Source organism: Dipodomys merriami, unplaced genomic scaffold (genome assembly GCF_024711535.1).
Source record: "Dipodomys merriami isolate MVZ:Mamm:240054 unplaced genomic scaffold, mDipMer1.0.p SCAF_6, whole genome shotgun sequence".
NCBI classification, from domain to species: Eukaryota; Metazoa; Chordata; class Mammalia; order Rodentia; family Heteromyidae; genus Dipodomys; species Dipodomys merriami.
The window spans coordinates 60,520,594-60,546,017 of record NW_027206179.1 but is presented as its reverse complement, the minus strand read 5'-3'; the positions used below and the strand labels follow the sequence as shown (position 1 = coordinate 60,546,017).

General features: G+C 38.1%; 1 protein-coding gene across 3 annotated transcripts; it reads left to right on the top strand.

Annotated features, from left to right (window-relative positions):
- Nucleotides 1–409: 409 nt before the first annotated feature.
- Nucleotides 410–21,148, top strand: Rfc3 (replication factor C subunit 3). 3 transcript variants are annotated; one of them, XM_070002979.1, is made up of 10 exons: nucleotides 704–902; nucleotides 2,417–2,479; nucleotides 3,282–3,419; nucleotides 6,124–6,191; nucleotides 8,615–8,712; nucleotides 13,397–13,578; nucleotides 14,139–14,275; nucleotides 14,360–14,458; nucleotides 18,329–18,398; nucleotides 20,856–21,148. In XM_070002979.1, exons 3-10 carry the CDS (start codon nucleotides 3,351–3,353, stop codon nucleotides 21,045–21,047), a joined length of 915 nt encoding a protein of 304 aa, XP_069859080.1. In that variant the 5' UTR covers nucleotides 704–902; nucleotides 2,417–2,479; nucleotides 3,282–3,350; the 3' UTR covers nucleotides 21,048–21,148. The 3 variants fall into 3 exon arrangements, with proteins under 3 accessions (XP_069859079.1, XP_069859080.1, XP_069859081.1); XM_070002978.1 differs by lacking the exons at nucleotides 704–902; nucleotides 2,417–2,479 and adding an exon at nucleotides 410–567; XM_070002980.1 differs by lacking the exon at nucleotides 2,417–2,479.
- The last annotated feature ends 4,276 nt before the right edge of the window (nucleotides 21,149–25,424 follow it).

The following is a 25,424-nucleotide window of genomic DNA, read 5'->3' as shown; positions in this document are numbered from 1 at the left end:
AAAAGTTGCATTAAAAGAAAGACTAATGAAATAAAATTCTCAAAAAATTATCTTTGTGGGGGGGGTGTAGTGGGGGAGGGAAGGGATGGTTGGAGAAAAACAAAGGAGGGGGTAACAATGCTTGAGAGGAAATGCACTCATTGCCTTAGGTTACTGTAACTCCTCTGCACAGCATCTTTACAACAAAACAAAAATTAAAAAAAAAACATTTTGTAACTCCTTCGTACAGGTACATAATAGTAGTAGTGACAGGAATAATAAAGTATGGGCGAGCCCCCAAACTAATGATTGCACCAATCATACATAACGCGGCAACTAGGCAGCGCCAAAGATGGAGGCGACTAATTCTGTCGCGGCTTCCGTGGCACTTCCGCCCGCGAACGCCGCGGCTGCGCGGTCGTGACGTCAGGAGACTGGAAGTGGCGGGAAAACTCGTCTAGGAGTGGGGTTCGGGGCCGTGGCCGGGCCTTGGGAGCTGCCATGAGCCTCTGGGTGGACAAATACCGGCCGTGCTCCTTAGGACGGCTCGACTATCACAAGGAGCAGGCGGCGCAGCTGCGGAACCTGGTGAGCGGGTCGCGCGGGCGGGCGGGCGCGGTGGGGAGGCGGGCGGGCGCCGCTGCGTCCTGCGGGCCGCGGCTCCCCGGCTGCCCCCGGCCCCCCGGCTGCCCGGCCGCCCCCGGCTCCCCGGCCGGCAGGGAATGCCGTTCCCCTGCACAGTGAAGCCGGCGAGTGTGTGTTGGTGGGGGGGGCGGTGCAGAGGTGAGGCCTCCAGGTTGGAGCCGGGAAGTGTCAGCGGAGCCGGGGCCGAGTCGTAATCGCAGCGCCTGGGGGACCGTGGGACGGGACGGGGTACGGCGCCCGCGGGAGCCCGTGGAGATGCGCACGCTGCGGGATCCGAGGTCTGCTCGCAGCGTCCGTGGAGCTGAGTGTGTTTGGGAGCGTGACCCGCCCACCCCACATCCCCACCCCGGGGGGCCCGGGCAGATTGTTTTTACACAATGCGTTTGTAGTTTATCTTTTAAATAGCCGTAGAAGGTGTCGCCGTTCACCCAGCAGTGGAAGAATCCAGTGCATCTTGGATCAGTGTCACCCCTCTCCTCACTCTCCTCCTCCCCCCCTCTCACCCCCCCCCCCCCCGCCATGTATCTCTTCCTGCAGTTTTCCTTGTTGAAGATTTTGAACGCTGAGGTGACAGCATCTGACTGACTGACTTTTGAGCGTCTTGTTTTAAAAATATGGTGCACAGGGCTGGGAAGGTGGCTCAGTGGTAGAGCGCTTGCCTCGCATGCCTGAGGCCCTGGGTTCGATTCCTCAGCACCACATAAACAAAAAGAAAAAAGCCGGAAGTGGCGCTGTGGCTCAAGTGGTAGAGCGCTAGCCTTGAGCTGAAGAGCTGAGGGACAGTGCCCAGGCCCAGAGTTCAGGCCCTACGACCGGACCCCCCTAAAAAAGAAATAAAATATGGTGCACAGAGAGGTTTCATTTCAACATGTGAAGCCCCTCTCTACACCCATTTAAAAAGACTGAAAAAAATAAAATAGCATGTTATTGTCTTTGTGTGCAAGGAAGGGGTCAGATCATTTCTAATTTTCTAAGTGTATGATTGTACTGGGATTGTCTTGAATTTGGTTCCTCAAGGAAGATTTTTTTTTTTTTACTTTCATGCTGCTTGCCTGCTTTTATGTTGTAGTTGATAAAAGTGCCTCGTGGCAATGAAATTACTTATTGATGTTTATGGAAATAATTTTGCTTAGCACTCTTCGTTTCCAGATGCCAATTTGAAAATAGTAAATATTACCTAATTGTTTAATACTTTTTAAGATCCAGAGTGATTTAAAAGAAAAAGGCCCATTTATATATACAAGTCTTTAGGAAACTCAATATTAGGAAGTGGAAGGGATTTGGGGGGGGTCATTCTTTCTGTTGGTACTGTATGTACACTAAGAATAGATGTATTACAGCAATATATTTAATGTGTTTTACATTTTCTTTTTTTCTTTTTTTTTTGCCTAGTACATTTGTACCAGCAACTTTGACTTTAAATGTCCTAGATGTAAATACATTTGATTTCATTTCCCATGTCTACTTTTCATTGTACAGATTTGGAGCATATGTTAAATAATTTACATTTTTGCTATTGTATCTACAACTTAATAAAACTCTGTAACATTTAAGGTATATCCTTTATTTTTTTTGTTAGACCAGTGAGTATTTGTAGAGTACCTATTATATCCAAGTACTGTATTAGAAGAATACTTCCTTTTCTTTTAGATTTTACTTTTGCAGTGCCAGAGATGAGTTCATAATGTATTAAAGCAACTCTGTACATTATTTAATTCACTTTGTCTACAATGATAAAGTTTTACCTTATATTAACCTGAAGCTAAAGCCTCTGTCCCTGTCATCTTTATAGCTTTCATAACACTTGTTCCCACATCTGACTAATCATCACAGTCACCTCCGAAGCTTAATTAAGGTAAACAGTACCATTTAAGTACTTCCTTAAATCAGTGGACACCATTAGTACCCTGCCAGTCTTCATGCTCTTAGTGCTTGTAGACTGACTTTCAACTTCCTACTTTTGTGTTGTGCCTGATAACTTTTCTCCTGTTGAAATCCCTAAGCAGCCTGGGAATTATGCTTGCTCTTTTTTCCTTCCCCTTTTTTCCTAAGCAGGCTTCAACCAAGGACTGATGAATATTTTATTTTCCATCTCACAGTTAACCCTGTGGCTAGTGTATGTATATACTGGCTTTGTTTCTCAACAGGTCAAACCCAATTATCTAGTATGGTATCTAATTTAAGAACATACTCTCATTATCTGTCTTCTTTTCCTTGTATTGCATTCCCACTTTCCTGTGAAGTTGTTCTTTACCTTCCAAGTAACCTAACAACTAAAGCAAATGTACCCAGTTCTTACCACAGGGAATAGTTTTTAGGAACTCACATAAGATGAGCATCTGTCTGAAAATTACAGAATCCTGATACCTTGGATGATAGAGTTCAGCCCTAGGAGATTCTCTAGGAGATTCTGATTGTCAGCTTGTGTTGAGAGTTCCTGCTTTCTGTTATTGACTATAGTATCTTGATATTCTGTGCTGTGTATGTAAGTTAGGTTAATGCCAGGGGAATAATCATTTTAGAGTATATAAATTCATATACTTGCTTGTGGGAGTTTGGTAAGTAGATATATTTGAGAAAAAAATGTTTTGAGGGCAGTTTGATTAGATAAAGTGAAAATGCCTGTTCTTTTTTTTTCCCGTCCCCACCCCCTCCAGGTTCAGTGTGGTGACTTCCCTCATCTGTTAGTGTATGGACCATCAGGTGCTGGAAAAAAAACAAGAATTATGTGTATTCTACGTGAACTTTATGGTGTTGGAGTAGAAAAATTGAGGATTGAACATCAGACCATCACAGTAAGCTTTTTCCTTTGAAAATGTTCATGAAAATGTTTCAGTTTCCAAATGTTTACAGCAGAGGCTTTCAGTTCTAGTCATGTATGCACTGTCCCATCAACGGCTACCTAAGGTACAATTTAGAAAGAATTTCAGGATTAGAAGTGTTGCGCAAATAAAAACACTGAGTTGAAACCCCAGTACACAGAACATACATACAAAAATAGAAACAAAGAATTTCAGATATACTGGATGAGGGGAGTTTCTGATACTGAGACCAAAGTCATTTATGTTAGGAAATATGAGCAGTCTGAGAATGTTTTGGCTGGAATAGAAATAAAATTTCTGAAGTCTATTACTATTATTGTTATTGTTGTTCTTACTGTTATTATTAATATTTGTTTGTCTGGTGCCAGTTCTGAGGCTTGAACTCAGGGCCTGAGTGCTGTTCCTTGGTGTTTTTGCTAAAGGCTAGCACTCTACTACTTAAAACACAGTTTTACTTAATTAATTGGAGATAAAAATCTCATGGACTTTTGTGCTGGGACTGGCTTCAAGCCAGTATCCTTATATCTCATCCTCCTGAGTATCTAGAATTGCAAGTGTGAGCCACCAGTGCCCTGCTGAAGCTTATTATTTTGAGAGCATTTTGAGAGCAGTAGTAGGGATGGAAATGAAGGAAATGATTTTGAGAAAAATTTTAAGCATTGAATCAAACAACTGGATATAAAAAGGGGGTGAGGTAGGGACTAGGAAAGGAAACTTGAGGCCAGAGGCAGTTGAGAAGTGTCTTGTGATCTTTTCCTGGCTGGGCTGTGGTCAGTGTACCTTGTAGTAAGTTACATGTTTTGCTATGGATGGTGTTTAAGACTTCACTGAAATCTCCTGTCTTAAGTTTCTTACTTTATAAGATTAGTCTTCTATAACTTTTAGTTTATACTTTTGTTATTTTTTAGTTTCTTTTTTTTAATTGTCAAAGTGATATACAGAGGGATTACATTACAAAGTAAGGTAATAAGTACATTTCTTGTCAAACTTGTTACCCCTTCCCCCATTTTTCTCCCACTAGTTTATACTTTTATAGAACTCAATTTTAGTGTACTTCTTTATACATCTTGTACTTTACTTTGAAGTTATGTAAGTAACGTCATATTCTTCAGTCCTTGACAATATTTTATATTTATCATGTATTCAGAATTAAAGCTGAATCTGAATGGTACTATTATTACTAGAATCAAAAGGATAAATGTGTTTTAGGCTTGACATATTGATATTGGGTGCTGGTGGCTCACTCCTAAATTCCTAGCTACTCAGGTGGTTGAGATCTGAGGATTGTGATTCTAAGGCAGCTAGAGCAGGGAAATCTGTGAGACTCTTCTCTCCAATTAACTACCAAAAAAAGCAAGTGGAGTAGTAGTTCAAATGATAGAGTACTAGTCTTGGGCACAAAATCTCAGGGACAATGCTCACGCCCTCAGTTCAAGGCACAGGGCTGACATAAAACACAAAAACAACAAACAAAATATACTAGATATTGTGAGTAAGTTTGAATTTTAAAAGTTTGTGTGGGCTGGGAAGGTGGCTCAGTGTTAGAGTGCTTGCCTTGCAAGCATGAGGCCCTGGGTTCGATTCCTCAGCACCTCATAAAGCAGAAAAACGGAAGTGGTGCTGTGGCTCTAGGGGTAGAGAGCTAGCCTTGAGCTGAAAGAGCTGAGCCACAGCACCCAGGCCAGAGTTCAGGCTCCACAACCGGCAAAAAAAAAAAAAAAAATTGACAGGATGATAATTTATAGGAAAAGATTGTCATAAAATATTTGAATTGAACATGTTGGATAAAAAATTTTACAAATTGATAACCAAAAGACAACTTGGTTAGTAAATGAAAGAACAAGTAGTCCTAAGAGAGAATTGTAAGTGGACAGTGAACATACATAGGTATTTGACCTTTAGGGTAGTCATGTGAGTCCTTTCTTACAGTCAAAACTGTCTAAAATTGAAAGGCACAATAAAGCATACTACAAGCATACTGTAGCACAGGCTAGCAAATTCAAGTCCCAGCCCTAACTCTCGGGGGGGGGGGGGGGGGGGGGGGGAGGGGGAGAGAGAGAGAGAGAGAGAGAGTGTGTGTGTGTGTGTGTGTGTGTGTGTGGTACAATAGTTGAAGAATATTGAGGAACAATAATTGTTGCCACTGGAAAAGTGAATTGTTAAACTGTTTAATGTAAATAGATTGCTCTCTTGACAGACACAGGCAAAAAAAATGAAAAACAAAATGCTCATTAGTATGATTAGCTTTGAAACATCCAAAATATGGTCAGTATAGAGCTACAATGTATCAGTTGTCTGAGGATTGTCATGATACATTAAGCTGGAAAAGCAAAGCATCAGACGAATGATTTCTAATTTACCTGTTTTTTTCTTTATTTTGAGTTTAATATGGGAAAGTCTGAAAGAATATATGTACATTGCTTACAAATGATGATTTGGTGATAACTGTGGATGATTTGGAGATTTCTGGAGGAAGTAAAAATCATGAAAACGTATGTGATAGCACCCATGTTATAAATATGCTTGTATATACAGTAAAGAAGAAGTAAAAGACTCTAAACTACATTAAGCTTTATTTTCAAGGTTCAGTTGCTTATATGATAAAATAAATCCACACGAAAAATACAGAAGTGAGGGGAAATAGCCAATACATAATGAATTTTTTTTTTGTTTATAGACACCATCTAAAAAGAAAATTGAAATCAGCACTATTGCAAGTAATTACCACCTTGAAGTTAATCCCAGGTAAATTTGCTACTAAACAGTTTTTTTTTTAATGGTTGGAAATGAGCATCTTTAACACAAAATTTTAAGACATTTTAAACACTATTTTAAACACTATCTCTTGAAAGTTTTATGTGTGTGAGACAACAGTGTATTAAATGAAGTAAAGCTGCCTTCCTCAAAATATGGAGCCTAACTCACACTTCGCCTTCTCTGCCAAGTAATTGCAGTTTCAATTTCTGTGTCTTACAGAGCTCCATATTTTACACAAAGTACATGGTGTCATCATAGTTTTTTTTTTTCCTTAAATTCTTCTGTTTCATTTGGTGCTGATGAGCAAAGTGTGGAGTGAATATTTCAGAAACTGAATTTTAGTTGCGGTCTTTTTTCCTTGTCTGATGTTTCAGGGTCTGGTATGATATAATAACATTACAGTCTTGAGAAGACATTAAAGACTCCTGTAGTAGCAGTGAAGTTGGATTCTTGAAGGAGAAAATAGTAGAGGATCTTTTCAGATCCATTTGAAGGAAAGGAAGGAGATGAACAGGGAATGAGGAATAGAGCTTTAAGCTAATGTGGATGTGTATGCAGTAGCAACCACTGTGAAAAGCTTTCCAAGGACTATGATATTTAGTCCTTAAAACATGTTTAGCAAATAGGTATTAATTTCAAAGGAAATAAAGAGAAAAAATGAGAGGAAATGTGGTTAATTATAAAAGTAGAAGTGTTAATTCTATGGGAAATTTTTCAATTCTTGGCTCAGCATATCATCACAAATGAGGCCCTGTAGATATATTGCTCTAATTATAGCAGTTGGGTAAAGCTTAATGGCTGTTTGGGAAAGTAAAGCTTTTTACTTCTTCCCTCACTACTCTCTGTCCTCATTAGATCTTCTGAGGCAAGGATAGCCAGTTAGAGATTAAGCCAATTGCTTCTCAGGTATTTAAAGTTAGCATTCATTTACCCTAAATTGGACTGGGAAGGTGGCTCAGTGGTAGAGTGCTTGCCTCACATGCATGAGGCCCTGGGTTCAATTCCTCAGTTCCACATAAACAGAAAAAGCCGGAAGTAGTGCTGTGGCTCAAGTGGTAGAGCACTAGCCCTGAGCTGAAGAGCTGAGGTACAGTGCCCAGGCCCAGAGTTCAAGCCCCACGACTGACCAAAAAAAAAAAAAGTATTGCCATTTAGCCTTAATTAATCAGATGACTGACTCCTTTTGGTTTAAGAAGTACTTTACTCAAGTGCTAAAGTAGTATGTTGGTATAAGTCTAGATTTGTGTAACTCCATTACCCAATTATTAGAACTTAATGTTATTGTAATATAGTAATATGTTCAGTGTTTTTGGTGATAATCCAACTGGAATATTGTTAATATTTATTTTTATTGGGTAGTACTGGGATTTAAACTCAAAACCTCACACTTCCCAGGCAGACAGACACTGTACTACTTGAAGTAGGCACTCAGCCTTTTTTGCCGTGGTTGCTTTTGGAATTGATTCTCATGTTTATTTGCACTTGTGAGTACCTAGGTGTGTGCTGGCCTTGAATTGTGATCCTCCTCATCTCTTTCTAGTTGAGACCCACAGTACCTGGCTGTTAATATTTTTAATGACCCTAAATCATTTTAGAGGTTTATAATTGTAACTAGATATTGACTAGTTTTTGTTTTTGTTTTGTCAGTCATGGGCTTGTATTCTGGGCCTGGACACTGTCCCTAAGCTCTTCAGCTCAAGGCGAGCGCTCTATCACTTGTGCCATACCACCACTTTTTCTGGTAGTTAATTGGAGATAAGAGTGTCATGGACTTGCTTGCCTGGGCTGGCTTTGAATTATGGTCCTTAGATTTCAGCCTCTTGAATAGCTAGGATTACAGGCGTGAGCCACTGGTGCCGGGCTGTGCTAACTAGTGTTTTTGTTTGTTTGTTTAAAATGTTTTTAAATTTTATTTTATTGCAAAGATGCTGTATAGAGGAGTTACAGTTACATGAGTAAGGTAATGAATCCCTTTGCTTCCTCCCCTAGCCCCTTCCCCCCAAAGTTTTTTTTTTTTATTAATTTTTTTAATTGTGAAAATACCGTACAGAGGGGTTACAATTACATGAGCAAGGTAATGAGTACATTCCTTATCAAGCATTGTTGCCTCCTCCTTTGAGTCCCCTGCCTGCCCATCCCCATTCCCCAAGTCACTCCCGCCCTAGTTTTAACTACTTAAAATAGTTAGGTATGGTGGTGCATTTGTAATTTTAGCACTTGGGAAGCCAAGGCAAGATTAGGAGTTTGAGACCAACTAGTACTGCGTAGTGTGTTTAAGTCAGCGTGGATTGCATAGCAATATCCTGTTTCCAAGCCAAAAAAGAGCTGTTCAGTGTTTTTCTTATAATAACAGGTTAATAAGAATGTAGACACACATTCTCAAAACCATTCATTTTTCTTGTTTTGTGTAGTGATGCTGGAAATAGTGACCGGGTAGTAATTCAGGAGATGTTGAAAACAGTGGCCCAGTCGCAGCAGCTTGAAACAAACACTCAAAGAGATTTTAAAGGTATGTGCTGAAAGATAAGGCTGCTGTTACACATTGATGCCCCTGCCTCTTTTTTTAATTGGAGTTTGTTTCTAAAGTGAGCAAAGAGAACCATGATTTTTGTGTGCAAGGAAATTGAATTTTGTGGGAAGAACAACATTATTTCATTACTCACATGTTGAATAAGGGAAAAGCTTTATTTAAAATAAAAAATTATACGATATTAAAATAATTGTTCTTAACAGGCACTGATGGTTACACCTGTAATCCTAGCTACTTAGGTTGAGATGAAAGGATGTCAATTAGAAGCTAGCCTGAGCAGAAAAGTCTGTAAGACTGTTATGTTCAATTAACCAGAAAAATGCCAGACTAGAGACATGGCTTAAGTAGTAGGTAGAATGCCAGTCATGAACAAGCAAGACAGCTGAGAACTCAAAGCTTTGAGTTCAAGACATGTTACCAGCTTGTGCACACACAAAATTACATAATAATTATACTTTTGACCAAAATGTATATTTTTTTTTCCTTTTTTGGTTATATTGGAATTTGAACTTTGTCCTTTGTGCTTGCTTGACTTGTTTTCTTGGTTACCAATCTACCACTTAAGCCATACCTCTAGCTCTGATGTTTGTTGATTTTTTTTTTTTTTTTGTCAATCATGGGGCTTGAATTCTGGGCCTGGGCATTGTCCCTCAGCTCTTCAGCTCAAGGCGAGCGTTGTACTGCTTGAGCCACAGTGCCCCTTCCAGTTCTGAGTAGTTTATTGGAGATAAGAGTCTCACGGACTTTCCTGCCTGGGCTGGCTTTGAATCATGATCCTTAGATCTCAGCCTCTTGAGTAACTAGGATTACAGGCGTGAGCCACCAGTGCCCAGCTGTGATTATTTGATTGATTTTGACAGACTTTTGGACTGCTTTTGAATTACATTTTCTGGATGTCATCCAATTACAGAGCTAGAATTACAGGTGTGATCCACTGGTGTCTGGTGTGACCAGTTTTCTTTTTTCTATGAACAGAAAGAAAATTAAAGCCTACTATAACTTCATCCACCAAAAAGAACTATTAAAGATGGTCCCTGCCCACTAGTATTTTCCCTGTGCACATAACTCTTACAGATAAGATTTCATGCTGTTAAATATACCAATATTTAATGCTTTTTTGAAGTATTTTTCCAAATTCTTCATCTGAAAGAAGAGGTAAATATGTATTTATAACCAACATTTACCAACATTGCAAATAGTCACTTTTAATCTATGTCAGTTTGAGTGGAGAAAATATTTTTTCTTTAGTGCAATTTTTATGACGACAAATTTTGTGAATTGTGAGTTTATGAATTTGTTCTTTGCTAGTACACTAGAAGTCTTACATTTTGTAACTTTTTATTTGTATGAGTTACTGATGTTTACATCTTAAATATTTTAAATACTTTATATCCTGCTGTGTTGTTTAATTTCCTAATTGTACTATTCTTTTCTTTCTTGTGGATTTTTCAGAAAGATATTCATATTGTTTATAAATAGGATTTTTTTTCTTCCTTTTCAATTGGTATGATTCTGAATATTTTCTCTTGCCAATACCACTGATACAGTATTTGGTGGCAGTGAAGTAACATCCAAGTCATGATTCTGGAAGGAAAACCTTAGCAGTTGGCTCACTTAGTTACTGGAGTTTGGCATGAGTATTTGATCATAGTAAATTGTACTCATCACTTCCTATTTTCTTATCCAGTTTTGCTTCTTTTATTAGTTGTTCAAGGTCCATATTATTGATTTTCTAATATTAACATTTCTAATACTAAATGTTTTATATTTTTTACTTTTTAGTCACTGTCTTTAGCCCTCACTACACACTAAAAATAAAGGTTTTTTTTTAGGTTATTGTTTTTTATTTTGCCTATACTTGGGCTTGAACTCAGAGCTCCCTTGTGCTCTCTCACTCATGGTTAGCACTCCATCACCTTTGCTACATCCCTGGCTGGTTAATTCAGCTATGAAATGTCTCAGGCTTTACTGTTGGGCTGGCTTCTTACTGCAGTCCTCAAATTCAGTGGTTCAGGATTACAGGTCTAAGCCACTGGTGCTTGCACTATGTCCTTAATATCTTCTGTTATTGTAAGAAATATGCTTAAAAAATTAAATGTTCATCAGAATAACACCTAAGTATAAGGAGTCACATTGATTCTGATGCATTGTACTCATAAACTGACATGTTGAATTGAAACCTCTTTGTACAACTACTTAAAGGTGATAAAAGAGACCAAAGAGAAAAAACTACAAAAACAAATATAACTATAAATTTTAATGGTTAAAGATACTAGTATCATTAAATATTAGCAGTACCCAAATACAGTTTAAAACATTTCTTCTTGTATTAAGTTTACTGTTTTAAAAAGGACAAAACTACCTAAGTAATACTAGAGCAGATATTTTTAAGATTTCCATAACTATAAAGATGTTGTTCTGCTCCTGTTCCCCTTTTTGGGGGGCAGTATTGGAGTTTGAATTTAGGGCCTCTTTTTGCTATGCAGGCATTCTACCACTTGAGCCATGCACTCAGCCCTCTTTGCTTCATTATTTTTTTGCAGTGGGTCTTGTGTTTTTGTCTGAGCCAATCTAGACTGCAGTTTTCCTATTTACACTACCTACATGTAGGTGGGATGAGTTTTATCTCACTATGCTGGCTTGTTGGTTGAAATGGAATGTGCTTTTGCCCAGACTGGCCTTTTTTCTTGATCCTTCTGGTACTTAACCTCCATAGTAGCGATTATAAACATGAGCCACTGTGTCTGGCTTCTCTGGTTTATGACTCTGAATACACCTGTGATCTTTTGCTGTTAATCATTTGTTTAAAAAAAAAAATGAAGTCTAGTTCTATTGGCTCATGCCTGTAATGCTAGCTACTCAGAAGGCTGAGATCAGAAAATCCTGGTTTAAAGCAGCCTGGGCAGGCAGCAAAATCTGTGAACCTCCTATCTCCAATTAAACACCAAAAAGCCAGAAGTAGAGGTGTGGTTCAAGGCTCTGAATTCAAGCCCCAGAAACACCATCCAAAAAAAAGTGGATTTTCCTCTACCTCCTAGGAGGGAGGAGGCTAAAGAGATTTTCTTTCTTTCTTTCTTTCTTTTTATTGTGAAAATACCGTACAGAGGGGTTACAATTACAGATAATGAGTACATTTCTTATCAAGCATTGTCAAACATTGTTGCCTTCTCCTATGTTTCCCAATCCCATCCTTTCACATCCCCCGCTCCAAAGTGGTAAAGTTCTTTTTTTCACATAAAGATTTGTACATCTCATTGAGTCTGAGGCTCGTGAGCTGCCTACCCCCCCCCTTTTTTTCCACAAAGCAGTAACATTACATGAAGTTATATTCTGAGCTCTATCTCCATTTTCCCTTCTGCCATTCTTTTAGCATGTCCATCTCTTTCACATTCTGTTCAGTATGGATTCTCCTGGGATTTCTTGCTGAGCAGTATTGTATTGGCAGGGAGTTCGGTTTTATCTTCTCCAGAATTTCCTGCTTTTCCAGACCTTACTGCATCAGGGTTTCCTTGCTTTCACCCACTAATTGGGCATTGTGGAGTCTACTGTTTTCAAATTGGCTCTTGTTATTTCCACTGTATTCCTGTTGGCAGTTTTGGAATTCTTGTCCTAACAGCTGTCAGATGCCTGGTTCTGCTAATTCCTAGCACTCAAGTGCTGAGACTATGTGTGTCTTTTCAGTTGTACTTGCTCATAACTAGAGTTTGGGGGTAAAATTTGTCACTTATTGCCATTTTTATTTTGGTGGTACTTGGATTTGAACCTTGGAATGTTGTTCTAACACTTGAACCATACCCATAGCCCATCATTTAATGTCAATCTCATGAGTAAACTTTGGTTTGGAGTCTTTAGTTGTCACAACTTTAGTTGTCATTTTAATTGACACTGTCAATTTCTAGAAATAATTTTTTAATTTGATGGGAAATTCACAAGCTGTAGTCAGTCCCTGCCTCTGTACTGTTCCTGTGTGACTTTTAAGGCCAGTCCTAGAAGTGGCTAGGTACAATCTCACCAAGTAAATGTCCATATACCTTTTACATTGTTGGCTATGTGTCTTATAGTAATGTTTTCCGTAGTGTATTCTTTAAGGTTAAAGATGCAGCATAGTACATCCTTCCCTTGATAAGTTGTAGTGCATACCAATAGAGGCTAGAATGAATCGGACAGCAAAGTAACCTCCTTAACTTTATATTGCCAAGTGTTTCTTACTTTTGTTAATGGAATTTTTTTTGTTTATTTATTCATTCATTTGTGCTGGTCCTGGAGCTTGAACTCAAAGCCTGGGCTCTGTTTCTGAGCTTTTTTGCTGATGGCTAGCACTCTACCATTTGAGCCACAGCTGCTTAATCAGAGATAAGAGTCTCACAGACTTTCTTGCCTGGGCTGGCTTTGACTCATGACCCTTAGATTTCAGCCTCCTGAGTAGCTAGGATAACAGGTATGAGCTACCAGCACCTGGCTTGTTGATGGAATTTTTTTTAATAAAAAAATTAATTATTCTTACCATATATGTAACTTAAATTTGTCCTTGTCAATAGGAAGAGGAAAATATCAAGCTTGGTGTTTTGGATTTGACTCTTAATAATAAAAGTAAAGGAGACTGAGTTAAATTCAAGGCCAAGTTAACTGAAGTTAAAGTTTGCTTTGTTTCTCTTTGACTCAGTGGTGTTATTGACAGAAGTTGACAAACTTACCAGAGATGCTCAGCATGCCTTGAGGAGAACCATGGAAAAGTACATGTCCACCTGCAGATTGATCTTGTGTTGCAATTCTACATCCAAAGTCATACCACCTATTCGTAGTCGGTGTCTGGCAGTTCGTGTGCCTGCACCTAGCATCGAAGATGTAAGTCAGAAAAAATTCTTCTCAAATCCTCTGATCTAACATGTTCATTTTTTTAAAAACACAGTGAATTATCAATAATTTAAAAGCTATAGATAGGACCTAAGTATAGTTGTAAATACCCAAGACTAATATATAGAATGCATTTTTCTTAAAACACCTTTTGCTTTAAAGAAGTATTATAAATTCCACTAACTAGTGTCTTCTAGCTCAGTCTGATTTATTTGGTGTAGAAAGAGACATCAGCATAGGAGAATAGATTTGGCAAGTAGATGATGTGGGAATACCTAGTCCCTGTGTTGGGAATCAGAGTCTCAAACAACATTAATACATGTAGTATTTTTCTGTCATTCTTAACAGCTATCAGCAAAAGAGCTTTTCTACTATTAATAGACTTTCATACTTTATCTTCAAAGTAGTGATATTAGGAGCATTGTATTAGGGGCAAAACAAGTAAATTACCACTTGTCAAACTTGTGAAATAATATGTTAAAAGCATATATAAAAATATTATCAACAGAAATGATCTCAGTATGTTTTTCCTTATTTTTTGTTATTTGCAGATTTGCCTTGTGTTAACAACTGTGTGCAAAAAGGAAGGTCTGACTCTCCCGCCACAGCTGGCTCACAGACTGGCAGAAAAGTCCTGCAGAAACCTCAGGAAAGCCCTGCTTATGTGTGAAGCCTGTAGGGTACAACAGTAAGTACAAGAGCAGTTACTGCCAGGAACACTGGGACATGAGTGTTCTTTTCTCTAATTGCCTGTGTTCTCCTTGTCCTGTAGATATCCTTTTACTGAAGATCAAGAAATCCCTGAAACAGACTGGGAGGTTTATCTGAGAGAGACTGCAAATGCTATTGTCAGTCAGCAGACACCACAAAGGTAACCAGTGTGAGACTGATGATAAAGCTTTCCTTATTGATGTGGGGCAGGTAGTGGCCGTGGTTTGCTAACACCCGGCCATTTAGAACTATAATTAAATATTAAATCCAAATGTTGACTTTCCAAAGAAAAAGTCAGATTTAATTCCTGAAATTCAGTGGTCTAGAATAGTATTATGTCAGTTTTTTAAAAAATTTTATTGTAAAGCTGATGCACAGAAGGGTTATTGTTACATAAGTAAGGTAATGAATACATTTTTCTCCCACTTCCCCCTCTGAACTTCCCTGCCCCCCAAGTGCTAAAGTTCATTGCTAACATAGTGTCTAATGATTATCACTGTTGCATTGGTTCACTTTTTGTCCCATCATTTCTGTCATTTCCTTTCCCTTCTCCAAATCAGATAAACTTACATACAAATCAAAGGGTCACTGGTTTTGATTTCTACACAACACACACAGAATAAAGGAGAAAAAAATGGATAAAAGAAATAACTGCAAACAGTCCACTACGGAAAAAACTTCTTGTTTTCATTTATTGGAGTTCATTTCTTAGAGTTCATTTTAATTAAATATTGAATCTAAATGTTGAACTTACAAAGAAAATGTCAGATTTAATTCCTGAAATTTAGGGATCCAGAATAGTATTATATTAAGCTTTTAACATGTAAAAGTGGAATTTTATTAAGCTTTTAACATGTAAAAGTGGAATTTTATTAAGCTTTTAACATGTAAAAGTGGAATTTATACATAAATTTAAACTTGGAATTATTAGTTTTCCTCTCATAATCATAGGTGACTTAACATTGATACAGAATAATTTATCTGGCTTCCTAATATTGAAAAGAATAATGTATAACCTCACAAGTGATGCATAATGTGCTAGAACGACACCAGATTTATAGTTAATATCTTAATTTAGTTGAGTATTCTTGAGTAGCTAAGTTCATCTTGGAGTTTCTACTTCTTTATTTGGGTTGGGAGAATGCTATTTTCATTACCTTGACAACGATACTTGTTCCCTTTGTTATGAGTGCATAAGATTGTATGATAATGGTTTGAGAAGTAGAAAATGCTGTACTCATGCCTGATGATGTCTATTAAGAATAATACTGTGATTTTCACATGGCTACTCAAAATATATTTTCCACATTTGCTGCAAAATTGTTTCCATTTACTGCGGTAGCTCTATTATTAGAGCTAAAAATACTTCAACTACTGGTGGTTTTATGACAGTTTTGACTGAGAAAGTGTCCATACTCTTCAGATAAAAAAATAAGAGTCTTTAGGCTCAGCACCTTTGGAATGTGAAGGAACTTCCTCAGGCTCACTAGCCAAATAGAGCTTTTAATTCTAGTACCCTGTCAGAACTGAGAAACCATCCTTGAACCTAGTTGATCATTTTAGGGTCCATAGTAGACTGAGTATAGTCATTAGAACTTCAAATTCCTTGATTTAAATGAAAATTACAGAAGAGCATTCCATTTTTTTTATCCTCTGAGTTAATACATCTAATGAATTCTAATTTTCAAAAAATAACATGCTGTAAGTAGCCTCATCAGAAAAAAAATATGATCTTTAAAGAAACATGTTCATTCATTTCTTTCAGTTAAATGTTGAGCAGTGAAGACATTTCGTGCATTAAAAAGATGAAATTCAAATAAAACAGGTTTTAGGAATGGTATTTCCAAAAACTATTTCCCATTGAAGTTGACTTTCTAGTTTTCTCATTTTAAAGAAGAAAATTTGTAGTAGAACTTTCCTACTTTTAAGAGATTTTGGTGCAAATGACACCTGTATGTTTTAAATTTTACTTTTCATTGCCTAGTTCTGTCTGCTTCTGCCTTTCCTCTGATTTCCCAAGAAAACTTTAGAATCTCATACAAGAAGTGGTGTTTCTCATTGAAACTGTAAACTGTGAAATTCAGTTTTTTGTGCACATAAAAAGAAATTTTGCCCAATTCCAGAAGGCCTTGAGGCTGACCAGAAATACTGACAGGCTAGGGTCAGCTGATCATTAAATGCAATGACACCTTTAAATGCAATGACATCTTTTGACCCTGTAGTCTTAACTATTTGTTTTTTTGATTCTCATTTGACCTGTGTTAGTTATGACCTTCTGATTTGAAGAGTAGCTGATCCTTAATAAATACTCTGTTGTCTCATGTAACTCTTAGCCATCCTATGAGAAAAACATTTATCATCTTACTTTGTAGATAAGAAAGGGAGATTTAGAGAGATTATTTTTAGGTACATTGACTTATTAAGATAGAACTAGTCCTACAAAACCCATGTTTCTTTGACAAAAGATTTATATTCTTAATTGCTTGCAACACATCAAGAAATATGGGCACAAACATAAGTAAATTTAGATTTTATTCTTTTGTCAATACTGGGACTTGATCTAAGGGCCTCTTGCTCATCCTCAGCTTTTTACTCTAGCTGGCACTTTACCACTTGGACCATATTTATACTTTTTGCTGGTTAATTGGAAATAAGAGTATCTGCCTGAGTTTTAAACTTCAGTTCTCATCTCAGCTTCCTGAGTATCTAGGATTCCAGATGTGAGCCACCAATGCCCAGCTGGTATTTTTTGTTTTTGTTTTTTTTGGCAGTGCTAGGGTTTGAACTTGGGGCCTTGAGTTTACTAGGCAGAGCATAATCATTAGGAATGAATATTGTGTTTCAGTGAACCTCATTCTGAGTAACAGCAGATAAATGCTTGACAGGCATTAACTTTAAAATAAACAGATCTTTGCTAAGATGGAGCCTTGCTGTTGTCCGCTTTGACACGTTACTGTTCTTTCATCTAAAAAAGTAAACTTTAATATTGCCCTTCACAGAGCTGGTGTGAGAACTGAGCTATATCATTTCATATACTGTCTTGCACAAAACAGATCCTCAAAAAATGCTTATACTTATGGGTTTTTTTTCAACTTAAAAAAATTTTAAATATGGCAGAGCTTCATTCTTTTGGAGTTCTAGGAAAGAAAGTTAAACATTTACGTTTAAGAATCTTTTAAAAATCACTAGCCTGATTTAAGAGAAGTATGGTACATCTGTCTATGGTGGTATAGTAAGTTCATCTGAAGTTTTTTCTCTTTGTGGTTGCACAGTATACATAATGGTAAGTAGAACTGTGTAATGTGCTTTGAGAATTTTTTTTTCTTATTGTCTTGAAATGGACATATGTTGATTTCTTTCCTTCACTCTTCCCCAAAACATTAGCAGAGCCTGGAGTTTTAGGTTTAGAGACTTAATATTCTTGTTCACTTCTGGTCTGTCCCCTTTGAGTTTGACAGGACAGTTTTGCTTCTGTGCTATTTGGTCTTTCATTCAAATAGCTTGTGTCTTCTCCTTACTATGACATAGACTTGTAACTGCTTGATCTTTCCATGAACTTTTTCTAAATACATTTAACCTGCCCATCTGGTATACATACATACATACATACATACATACATACATACATACATACATACATACATACATACATACATATATATATATATATATACACAGACACACAAATACACAAACATACTACTTGATATGTCATTAAACTAAGTATATTCCATATTGTGAATAAACTCAGCTCTTATCATTCATGAAAGTTCTGTGGTACTTTCACAATTGATACAATGAGTGCCCTTATCATATCTACTTTATAAGACTGCTGGGAATATATGTAGCACACTTTTCAGTGCTTGTATGCACAAGGCCCACAATTCAATCTCTAGCACCATGAAAATAAAGTTAAAAATGAACTGAAATGAAAAGAAGCTTCTATATGTCTACCCTATGTATGAGAAACCACTTCAAATTGTGCCTTCATCACAAAATGGCAATATGTTTGTTCTTTGTTTTTATGTAGGCTCCTTGAAGTTCGTGGAAGGCTTTATGAACTTCTAACTCATTGTATTCCTCCTGAGATAATAATGAAGGTAAACTGGTTTCAGATCTGTATTCGTTTACAATCATATTTGGACTTTTCATGTGTGGTCATGTGGTCATGGAGCTTTCACACTGTCTCCTCTTTCCATTGTATTAATTCCACAGATGCATCTGGCCTCTGCTGTTTGCTAAACAGTAGTAGGAGTTGGCCAAAAAGGTAGGGGGAGGGCCTGCTGTCAGGGAGGAAAGCTAAGGTCTAATGGAGTGAAATAAGAAACCACGAGAGGAGGATTTCAGAATGGTCCAAGTGCTATTAAAGAAATAAAATGAAGTTCTGATAATGGAGGGTGGGACTGTGGATGGCCATTGACAGCTTCATTGAAAAAAAGAAGTATAAACTGACACTTGGGAGTAAGAGGAGACACTGGTGAATAGCTAGGAATAAGCATTGTAGCCTGCAGGACTCAGCGGCCCATAGCGAATGAGGTTAAAAAGGAAGGCAGAATCCAGACTGGAGGTTTGTTGTTGTTGTTGTTTTTTTTAATTTTTTTATTGTGAAAATACTGTACAGAGGGGTTACAATTACATGGGCAAGATAATGAGTACATTTCTTATCTTACCAAGCATTGTAGCCTCCTCCTTTGTTTCCCATCCCTTCCCATCCTCCCCTGCCCCCCCCACCCAATCCTCCCCGCTTCCTCTCCCATCCCCTTCCCCCCCCCACCAAAATTGTAAAGTTCATTTTTCAACATAACGACTTGTACATCTCATTGTTGCAATGGGTCCACCTGTATCCCTATTTAAACGATTTGTTTTTTCCCTTCCCCTCCACAAATTATATCTACATCAAATACAGTGAAAGCAGGGGTTATACTGTGGGGGAGGGACATACAAAACAACAAAGAAATCATCTTATAAATGCGTTAGAAACAATCGCACGAAAGAAAAAAAATTTTCAATACATATCTTAGGGTTCATTTCCCTAACATCACCTTATCTGACCATTTCTGCTTGACTCAGACATATACTAGATATTGCAAATAAGGGAAACCATGGGACCTATGTTTCTTTGGGCCTGGCTTATTTCACTTAATATAATTTTAGGAAGGCAGAATCCAGACTGGAGGTTTTTTTCTGAGCTACTTAGACAAATTTCTTGATTGATAAATGTTAGAGAACCTATAGGTTTTTGTTTGTTCTTATTAAAAATCACCCAGTAATACAGAAGTCATAGGATTAAAAAAATGAAAGGAAAATATAAAAGTTTATTTTTACCACTTTTAACAGACTTTCTATTGAAACAAATACATTATTTGTGTATCTGGTATCAAAAACAGTGCACTGTGTTTTGAATCACCAATGTAGCATGGACATTGTTCATGACTACAGATTCACCTTGTTCTTTCTAGTGGATGGATGGTATTTCTTTGTATGACTTTATTATAGTTTTTTTTTTTAATATGGCCTCATACTGATGGGGTTTTAGATTGTCTACAGATGATTAGTATTGTAAATGCAGCAGTGTCTTTGATTTTAAGACCTTAATACTTGGATTTTTCCACCTCATACAATTAAATACAGATGTGCCTTGGTTTATATTGCAGTCACACTCTGATAAACCCATTGTAAGTGGGCAATACTATAAGTAAAAAATGCATAGCCAGTGTGGTGGCTCAGTAGCCTGGGCAACCTAATGAGACCTGATCTCTTTCTCTCTCTTCCCCTCCCCACTTCTCTCTACCCCCTCTTCCACTCTCCCCCTCCTCTATCCCTCTCTTCCCTCCCTCTCTGTCCCTCTCCCCCTCTCCCCTTTCTGCTCTCCCCCTCCCCCTGTCTGCCTTTCTCCCTCCCTCCCTCTCTTTACCCCTTCCCTCTCCCTTTCTTTCTCTCTACCTTCTCTCCCTCTGTCCCTCACTCTCTCCTTTTTTCCCTCTCTCTCCCTTTTCCCTCCCTCTCCCCCTTTCCCCTCCACCTTCTCCCCTCCTCTCTCTCCCCTCTCCTATCTCTCTTTTTAAAATGCAGTAATACAATTTAGCTAATACATATAGTTAACAGGACAGTAACTAGTAGAGTATTGATTATTTACCTTCATGATTGTGTGGCTTCGGGGATTGTGGTATCCCACCTGTCCCCCAATATATATGAGAGAACCTCATACTGCCTATTATTAGCCCTGAAAAAGACCAAAATTCGAAATGCGATTTCTTCTGGCTTTGTATTGCTTTTTCAGTGTCATAATGCTAAAAAAAAAAAAAAATCATTCAGTTGGACTATTGTTAAGTCAGGGACTGTCTGTATTTGCAGTTTGTTACATGGTAGGTAGCCACATTTTTACACTACAAAGTATGAGGTTTTCTTCTGGACAAGGACTGCTGGTTTACATAAAAAAAGATCTCACTTATATGAAAAATAGCACATTTACATTTTACTTCTTGTGAGAAAAATAAAGCATATTTGGCTAAGTTTTAAATGTTTCCTTTCTGTGTTAACTAATTGTTTTTCTGTAGGGCCTTCTCTTGGAACTTTTACATAATTGTGATGGACAGCTGAAAGGGGAAGTGGCCCAAATGGCAGCTTACTATGAACACCGTCTGCAGCTGGGGAGCAAAGCCATTTATCACCTGGAAGCCTTTGTAGCTAAGTTTATGGCACTTTATAAGAAGTTCATGGAGGATGGATTGGAAGGCATGATGTTCTGACTTGAAGCAGTAATTCTTTGAACTGTTTCTCAGAATCAGCAGTTACAGATGATTTGTATTAGGAGAGCTAAGGGTAAAATTAATAAACCTTACTTCACTATGCCTTATTTTTGTTTTTTTAATAGTAATTTTAAATAGCAATTTCTCTGTTTACCATCCCCATATTAAAATAATTGTCCTGTTTTGCTAGAAGTATATTGAAAGGATAAATCTGTAAACATAAAGTATAAGAATAATTTGACTGTAGAATAATTTTACTTTTGTTTTTCAAGTGTGTGTTGTCTTACTCTCTTCCATCTGGTCTCTTGTATGCTGAAGGAGATTTATACACAAGGAAGCAAAGATGATTTTCTGTCCTTCACATCACCATTTTTGGCCATGGATACATGATTTTTTTTTTTTTTTTGGCTTGGCTAATCATACTTTTCTTCAACCAAGCAGTATATTATTTTTCAGGGGAAAAAAAAGCATGAGTGTGGAGAAAACTGCAGGTACTTTGTTATGGAGACTACAGATGCCCAACTTTTTTTGTTTTTGTTTTTGGTCGGTGGTGGGGCTTGAACTCTGGGCTTGGGCACTGTCCCTCAGCTCTTTAGCTCAAGGTAAGTGCTTTACCACTTGAGCCACAGCACAACTTCCAGTTTTCTAGTGGTTTATTGGAGGTAAGAGTCTAATGGACTTTCCTGCCCGGGCTGGCTTTGAACTGTGATCCTCAGATCTCAGCCTCCTTAGTAGTTAGGATTACAGGTGTGAGCCACTGGCACCTGGCAATGCCCAACTTTTATTTCAGTGATTCAGATTAGTATTGGGTTAGTGCTAAGAAATAAGCATATTTTCATTATTTTAAGTCCTTGGGGTTCCTGAGGTATATGCATCGTACAGTTCAGTGTTCCTGGTCAGCAGTGTGTGTGTGTGTGTGTGTGTGTGTGTGCGTGTGTGTGTGTGTGTGTGTGTGTGTGTGTGTGTTTTAGGTCTTTCATGTGTACTTCATTTCTAGAACCCTCTTTAATGGCTGATTGGTCTGGCAGTGGTCATGTATGGTGCCTTCCACTTTTGGCTAGCAAAGCTGCACCTGGCTTTCCTTTGTTCACCAAGTTTGCCTATTTAGCATAGCTATAGACTTTTCCTTCCCATACTGAGTCAGTACACTAGACTGAAACCAGTTTTTACTGATAAAGTACTAAGGTTTGGATGTAGTTTGAATGTTGTTGCCAAAGACACGTGTTGACCCAATTACAATCCACTCTGGTGTCTCTGAAGGGGTCTTTGGGAATGCCCGAGGACCTCCAGTGGGGTCTCCATTGGGGACCTACTGGTGATTGTAAGAAGGAGAGAGATCCAAATATATATATATATATAAAATGCCCTGCTGCCTCTGGATTCTGTTGACAAGAGACAAGAAGACTGGCATCTGATCTTGTACTCCCACATCCATAAGCCAAAGCAAACTAGTCCATAGTGCTACCTAGCCTTGAAATCAGTTTTAGGTCACAAGCCCAAACCCCAGGAGATCTACTGAATCTGGAGATTTGCCCTAACCTACCAATGATAGTAAATAGTGAAGGACAGAGTTCTTCTATAGCCTTTTCACATTTCTAACTATAAGAAATGCTTAAAAAGTTTTGTTTTGTTTTTTTTTTGAGAAACATTGACTTTTCCCGTGAATTAACTAAGAGCAGGGTAAAAGCTAGGCATCTAACATCCTTTTTCCTGAGCCATTCTGTCCTGCACTTTCTTACAACCATCTAGGAATCTAGGTAGGCCCATGCTACTCCAGGCATCGATGACCATTTGTTACAGTCCTTACCTGAGTAAGCCTGACACAGTAGACTGTCAGAGCACCACACCTTCTCACCATCTCTACATCTATGCTTTGGGACTGTTTAAGTAAGTATCTTTCTTACCTCCTGCCTCAGTTCCCTGAGTATTTAAAGCCATGGCAACTGTCCATACTCCCCAAAGAGCTGAAGTTGTGCTGAAGTGCTGTCTTCCCAGTTGCCATGTTAGAAATCTCTTGGCCCTAATCTATCATTCTTCTGGTGTATCTGACCTAACAAAAACAAGGGATTCCTGGAGTTTGGGCCCAGGTCTAAAACTTCCCTTTCATAGCCAGGTGTAGTTGTGCACACCTGTAATGCTAGCTACTCAAGGTGGAGGCAAGAGGATCTTGAGTTCCAGACCAGCCAGGATGGGAAAGTAGTATTCTGTCTCAAACATAACTATAAAAATGGCTAAGGGAGTAGCCCAAGTGGTAGGGTAGCTCACTGATCTTTAGTTTGAGTAGTTCCTGACGCCTCGAGTTCACTGTTTTTTTCCTCCACAATCTAAAGACTATAACATTTGAATCTATCAGATGTTTCATTTCTGACTTTATTTTCTACATTTCTCATTCTGTGTTTTTTTTTCTGATATCTGTTGACAAATTTTATGATAGTTCTTTTAAGGTTTTTGCAAATTGCATTATATTCGCTTTTCTGAGTCTGTTTCTGTTGACTGCTATTTTTGCTGAAGATGTCACTTTTTTTTGCCTTTTTGTATGTGTGTTAACTTGTTGGATGCTGGCTATTTTGGCATATTTGTGCTGTTAAGATAAACTATCCAGCATCAGATAAACTTTGTAATGTCACATTACAATGTCTTTCTGCCTAAATTTCTTGTCTTTTTAAAAATAGTCTTTAAAAGACTTTGCTTTGGCAAAGAACAACTTTCTATCTTTTTATGCTTATTTTTGTTGCAGTGGGCCTAGAGGACCCTTTATCCTTTGCTTTACAACTGAAAGGAGATTTCTGATACCTTTTACTGAATGCTCCCGAAATTATTGTCACTCTTAGGCTTTGCAACTAAGGCTTCCAGCCATATGTGAATTCTAGAAATTGTTCAGCTTGCTATTTCCAGTCATTTTTTTTGCCCTCTAAGTTCCTCTTGTTTTATGCGTGTTTATCCTGTTTTGTTTTGTATTTCTTTTTTTTGACAGCCTGGTGGAGCCTTAATGCATATGTATCTTAATAATTAGCCAAACGTGCAAAATTTCAGGAATGCTTTTCTGTGTAACTCTTTTCTCTCCAGCTCATTGTTCTGCATACATAACTGAAATCAAGCTTTTAAACCCCTGGCTCAAAGTTCAGGGTCCTGAGCTAGATCCAGTCACTTGCCTTTATATGCCAAATGAAGAAACATGGTGAAGAGCAGATTTATTACATCAAAAGGAAAGGTTTATTACATGGTAGCCATGTAATAAAGACAGTACTTCAATACGTCTTTTAGCCATCTTCAATGGTACAGATTATTGGCTTCAGAAAAATAAAGAGGTAAAAATGGGAGTAAGGAAAAATGCATTTATAATAAAAGCAGTCCCAAGTCAGATGGGGTCTGCTTGAATATTATTAGCTCAGTTTTGTCTGGAGCTGTAAAGAAGTTGTTATCACTTGACCACTGGAATGGAACATGAATAAGTTGCCTGGAAGCTGATATCCTGAATTTTTGATTGTTTAAGATGATTAGAAGTAGTCATTGCCTATTTGAGGGGTAGTTTGCCTTCCACACAAGAAACTTAACAGTGAATCTTTCCTGGAGCCTTAAGGTACTTGTACCTACAGCAGAGCATAGCTCAGATCAAAGGACACAGATACAAAATTGGGGGACTTTTAGTTAATTCACTGAGTCCAGCAAAAGCATCTCTTAAGTTTCCTCTTACACAGTCACCTCAGCTTTTCTCTGAACTGGGCTCTTTCTCCTAGAGTCAAGTGTTTTCCCCATCTACCCTACAAGTGAAAAATGCGTCCAGACCAAAAGCAGGGTAGTAGTTCTGTGTGTGTGTGTGTCTATACTTTATTGATTTCTTTTCTCTAAGGCATTACAGTCTTGCACTGATGTTTTGTCCTGCTTTCTTTTAATATTTTGGGGGGGGGGGTCCGGTTGTGTGGCCTGAACTCTGGGCCTGGGCACTGTCCCTCAGCTCTTCAGTTCAAGGCTAGCACTCTACCACTTGAGCCACAGCACCACTTCTGGCTTTTTTTTTTCTGCTTATGTGGTGTTGAAGAATTGAACCCAGGGCCTCAGGCATGCAAGGCAAGCCTGAGCCACCTTCCCAGCCCCATTGTCCAGCTTTCTTATTTACTGTAGGGGAGTGAATTTAATATCAGTTACCCTGTTATAGTTAGTAGAGAAAGTCTAGAAGTTGGGACTCTAATCTATGGCCCTTGTTCCTGTGTGTGAATCACTGTCATGTAAAAATCTCTATATTTTGATAATTCAAATAATTTTTTCTAAGGAATGATGTTGGGCAATATACATCACAGCAAAAACTTGTGGTTTTACAAGGTGCTGTCTTATATTGGACCTCAGTGAAATCAGAAGTAACAATAAAATGGTATTCCT